General features: G+C 44.7%; 1 protein-coding gene across 4 annotated transcripts in view; it reads right to left on the bottom strand.

Annotated features, from left to right (window-relative positions):
• LOC308335516 (low-density lipoprotein receptor-related protein 1-like) overlaps positions 1–4,079 on the bottom strand; it is a 209,572-nt gene extending 205,493 nt beyond the window's left edge. For 3 of the 4 annotated variants that reach the window (XR_013966027.1, XM_080792562.1, XM_080792563.1), the window contains exon 1: positions 3,823–4,079. Coding sequence is in view for 2 of the 4 variants with exons in the window: in XM_080792562.1 (XP_080648688.1) it covers positions 3,823–3,967 (145 nt within the window). In the remaining 2 variants the exon portion in view is untranslated. Of the gene's footprint in view, positions 1–3,732; positions 3,750–3,822 lie in introns of those variants that run through there. The other variant, XM_080792564.1, reaches the window with a different exon arrangement.
• Between the last annotated feature and the right edge of the window lie 373 nt (positions 4,080–4,452).

Here is a 4,452-nt window from a genome sequence, read left to right as displayed (position 1 = left end):
GAATCATCAGTGTAACAGTGTAGAATCAACTAGAACCATCAGTGTAACAGTGTAGAATCAACTAGAACCATCAGTGTAACAGTGTAGAATCAACTAGAACCATCAGTGTAACAGTGTAGAATCAACTAGAATCATCAGTGTAACAGTGTAGAATCAACTAGAATCATCAGTGTAACAGTGTAGAATCAACTAGAACCATCAGTGTAACAGTGTAGAATCAACTAGAACCATCAGTGTAACAGTGTAGAATCAACTAGAATCATCAGTGTAACAGTGTAGAATCACTAGAATCATCAGTGTAACAGTGTAGAATCAACTAGAACCATCAGTGTAACAGTGTAGAATCAACTAGAATCATCAGTGTAACAGTGTAGAATCAACTAGAACCATCAGTGTAACAGTGTAGAATCAACTAGAATCATCAGTGTAACAGTGTAGAATCAACTAGAACCATCAGTGTAACAGTGTAGAATCAACTAGAATCATCAGTGTAACAGTGTAGAATCAACTAGAATCATCAGTGTAACAGTGTAGAATCAACTAGAATCATCAGTGTAACAGTGTAGAATCAACTAGAACCATCAGTGTAACAGTGTAGAATCAACTAGAATCATCAGTGTAACAGTGTAGAATCAACTAGAATCATCAGTGTAACAGTGTAGAATCAACTAGAATCATCAGTGTAACAGTGTAGAATCAACTAGAATCATCAGTTGTAACAGTGTAGAATCAACTAGAACCATCAGTGTAACAGTGTAGAATCAACTAGAACCATCAGTGTAACAGTGTAGAATCAACTAGAACCATCAGTGTAACAGTGTAGAATATCTAAAGAAAATCAATAATCAGTTCATTTAAACTATAAACTCTATAGGACGCAAGATCTGCATGCGTGCGTGCGTGAGTGCGTGCGCGCATGAGTGTGTGAGTATGTGCGTGCGTGTGTGCGTGCGTGCGTGCGAACAGTGGTGGACAAAGTTGACCTGGGAACGATTCTGCAAATGTCTCCTAAATCCTGACTGTTTTCTTGAAAAAGCAGTTTTTCTATGTCAGTCGTTCTCAAACACTTTCATCTCACTTTTCACGATACTTCAAAAATAGCAGACGTACATACAAGCTCCGTGCCACAGAGTGGCGCGCTATGAGCTTGTAGATCTGTTTTTTTCCCCAATAGATAAAGCATAACATAATGCTAACACCAAAAGGGGTTCCCGCCCCAAAATGGCTTAAAGCTAAAAATGAAAACCTCACGACCTGAACGAATGTTTACGCAGAATGTGCAGATCATGTCTGGAGGATGTGTGTCTTACACGTATTACTGTAGTTTGACCTCCGTGCACGGCTTCAAATACTCTAAACTAAATAACCTGAAATAGCCGAGGCTCGTAGACGAGGTTACTTTGGCTGCTGGACGTACAAGATCCAAATGAATGGATCAGTCATAGAGAGAGAGAGAGAGACTGACAACTCCAATCTGAAGTAAATCATTTAACCCATTTTGGGGCGGGAACCCTTTTGGTGTAATAGCATCATGTTATGCTTTAAGCTATTGAAAAATAGCAGATCTACAAGCTCGTAGCGCGCCACCGAGTGGCGCGCTACGAGCTTGTAGGTCTGCTATTTTGACATATAATTAGAAACGTAGCTTTTTCAGAAAACTGTCATTTTCAAACAGACATTTTTTTTTAGAATCTGATCTCAGGTAAAACTGAGTTAAGTATAGAGACTCCACCAGCGTGTGCATGTGCGTGCGTGTGTGCTTGTGCGTGTGCGTGTGTGTGTGTGCGTGTGCGTGTGTGTGGAGGGGGCTTGGAGAATCCAGCTGAGGCCGTTGGAATGTCCTGAAACATTCCTCCTGGTCCCAGAACGTCAAACACAGAGAGAAGCTAAAAGCTAAATCAGCTCCACAGCCACGGCTGCACAATTATGGCTCTAAATAATCATCTTTTTTTCCCCTTTCTTTATTTTAGCCACTAGAGCTTGGTTTATACTTTGTGTTTTTACTTTGTGTTTCTACTTTGTGTTTTATGTTATTCTTTAGCTATTTTTTTTAATTGTGAAATGTAGTGCAAAGCTTTCAATATATTCTTTCAGAGCGAACGTTTTTAACTCAAATCTTTGCTTCTGGGGGGGGAGGGGGGGGGGTCCATGGAACAACATATTTTCCGATGGGGGGTCGGCAGTCAAAAATAAATATCTTTGGGGGTTCTTGACATGAAACTGTTTGAGAACCACTGCTATAGAAACATGAGAACCACTGCTATAGAAACATGAGGTTTTTCAGAAAACTGTCATGATTTATTTAATTTAGAAGTCAGGCCTGAATGGGTTAAAAAACTCTTTGCTAATCACTGTTCTCTCTACAGTCACACACACACGAACACGTGCGCATGCACAGTCGCACACGTGCGCACAGTCACACACACACACACACACACACACACACACACACACACACACATACGTGCGACACTCGTCTGGTCTTTTTACTGGAAACAAAAAAAAATAAGTCAGCGTCCAGGGCGGTGAGAGTTAGCCAACGTTTTAACCATGATGGAAAAACACACGCGGCCGCTGCCCGTAAAGGCTGCTCCGCGGGCTGGAAGACAAGGCGCTGACTCACAGCCAGGCCTGTGTGTGCGTGTCTGTGCACGCGTGTGTGTGTGTGTGTGTGTGTGTGCGTGTGCGTCTACATGCACAGAGCAGACATCCGACCACTCACACACGCACACAGAAACACTGAGGACAGATCTGCTGCACAGTCACTGGAAATATAGGAGAGAAAAGAAACCTACAAGAAGAAGAAAACAACGTTTTACGCTGCGCACGCAAACACCAACGCACTGTGCACGTGTGTGTGTGTGTGACGTGTGCGTGTGTGTGTGTGCGTGTGCACGTGCACGCTCCGTGCCGAAGTCACTGCCAGTGAGCACAGATGTCGAGGAGAGTGATGTCATGCAGTGTGTATGCAGAGCTGGCTGTGCAGTGTGTGTGTGCAGTGTGTGTGTGCAGTGTGTGTGCAGTGTGTTTGCAGTGTGTATGTATAGCTGGCTGTGCAGTGTGTGTGTGTGTGTGTGTGTGTGTGCAGTGTGTGTGTGTGTAGTGTGTGTGCAGTGTGTTTGCAGTGTGTGTGTGTAGTGTGTGTGCAGTGTGTTTGCAGTGTGTGTGCAGTGTGTGTGTGCAGTGTGTTTGCAGTGTGTGTGCAGTGTGTGTGTGCAGTGTGTTTGCAGTGCGTGTGCAGTGTGTTTGCAGTGTGTGTGTGTGCAGTGTGTGTGCAGTGTGTGTGCAGTGTGTGTGCAGTGTGTGTGTGTCATGTTGGGTACAGAATACAATCCAAGCAGCGCAGCGGCTGCAGCCAATGACTGTAGACATCAATAAATAACACGCCGCTGAATTCAGCGGTTGACCAATCAGAATCAAGCAAGGGGGGGGTGTGCACGGGTGTGCACGGGTGTGCACACGCGTAACAAATTCACGGGACCGGGCTCACGTACATATGATTGCGTTGTCGCACGTGACTGCTCCGCGCAAAAAAGCAGGTCTCATTGGAAATGTACTATAAGCGCGTTAAATCACTTCAAGTTTGAAAGGACATTTAGGCCCAAACCACAAACTCTGCAACTCCTTGTAACAAAACAAACCACACCTCTGCAACTCCTTGTAACAAAACTAACCACACCTCTGGATCAAGAGCGTCTGCTAAATGCCTAAATTATAAATTGTAGTACTCACGGTGCAGGCTCAGTGATATGTTGTAGTAGTAGTAATAGTAGTAGTAGTAGTAGTAGTAGTAGTAGTAATAGTAGTATTCAGTGTACTCACGGTGCAGGCTCAGTGATATGTTGATCACCCTCTCGTCGGTGAAGCTCTTGAGGTTGGGGATCTTGGCACACTTCAGGTGGGTGTTGGCGGGCGAGTCGCCCACGTGGATCCAGCACACGGTTTCCTGCGCGTACAGGAAGTCCATGGCCGTGCTCTGCTTGGTGCTGGTGGAGGGCAGGCTGTGGACCGTCGCACCGCTCAGCGACGTCGCCTGGATGTTCTGGGAGTTGGCGATCAGGAGCACCGGCAGACGCTCCACGGGGGACTGGGAGGATAACGAACAATAACGTTAATAACTGGAGAGAAGTCGCAATTTTGAATAAATCGCAAAGTGTGGTTGCCAAAAGAAAAGCGAGCAACGACATTAAAAAAACAAGCAGTAATGCAATACAAGGAGGACATGAATAACAAAAAATAAAAGATCATTAAAAGCAATGTTGTAGAAGTGGGTCTTGAGCTGAGCTTTAAAAATGTCTCCAGAGGCTGCCTGTCGAAGGTACAGTGGGAGCTTGTTCCACGCCGACGGCCCGTAGAAGCAAAAAGCTGCTTGTCCGTATTTTTAGTTGCAATTTTTTTTAGGCAAAGCGAGCTCCATCATAGGCCCCTCCCACTAATATTGTCAGCCAATTA

This window comes from Protomyctophum bolini (genome assembly GCF_963924005.1).
Source record: "Protomyctophum bolini genome assembly, chromosome: 20".
NCBI classification, from domain to species: Eukaryota; Metazoa; Chordata; class Actinopteri; order Myctophiformes; family Myctophidae; genus Protomyctophum; species Protomyctophum bolini.
This window is presented reverse-complemented; position numbering and strand designations above follow the sequence as displayed.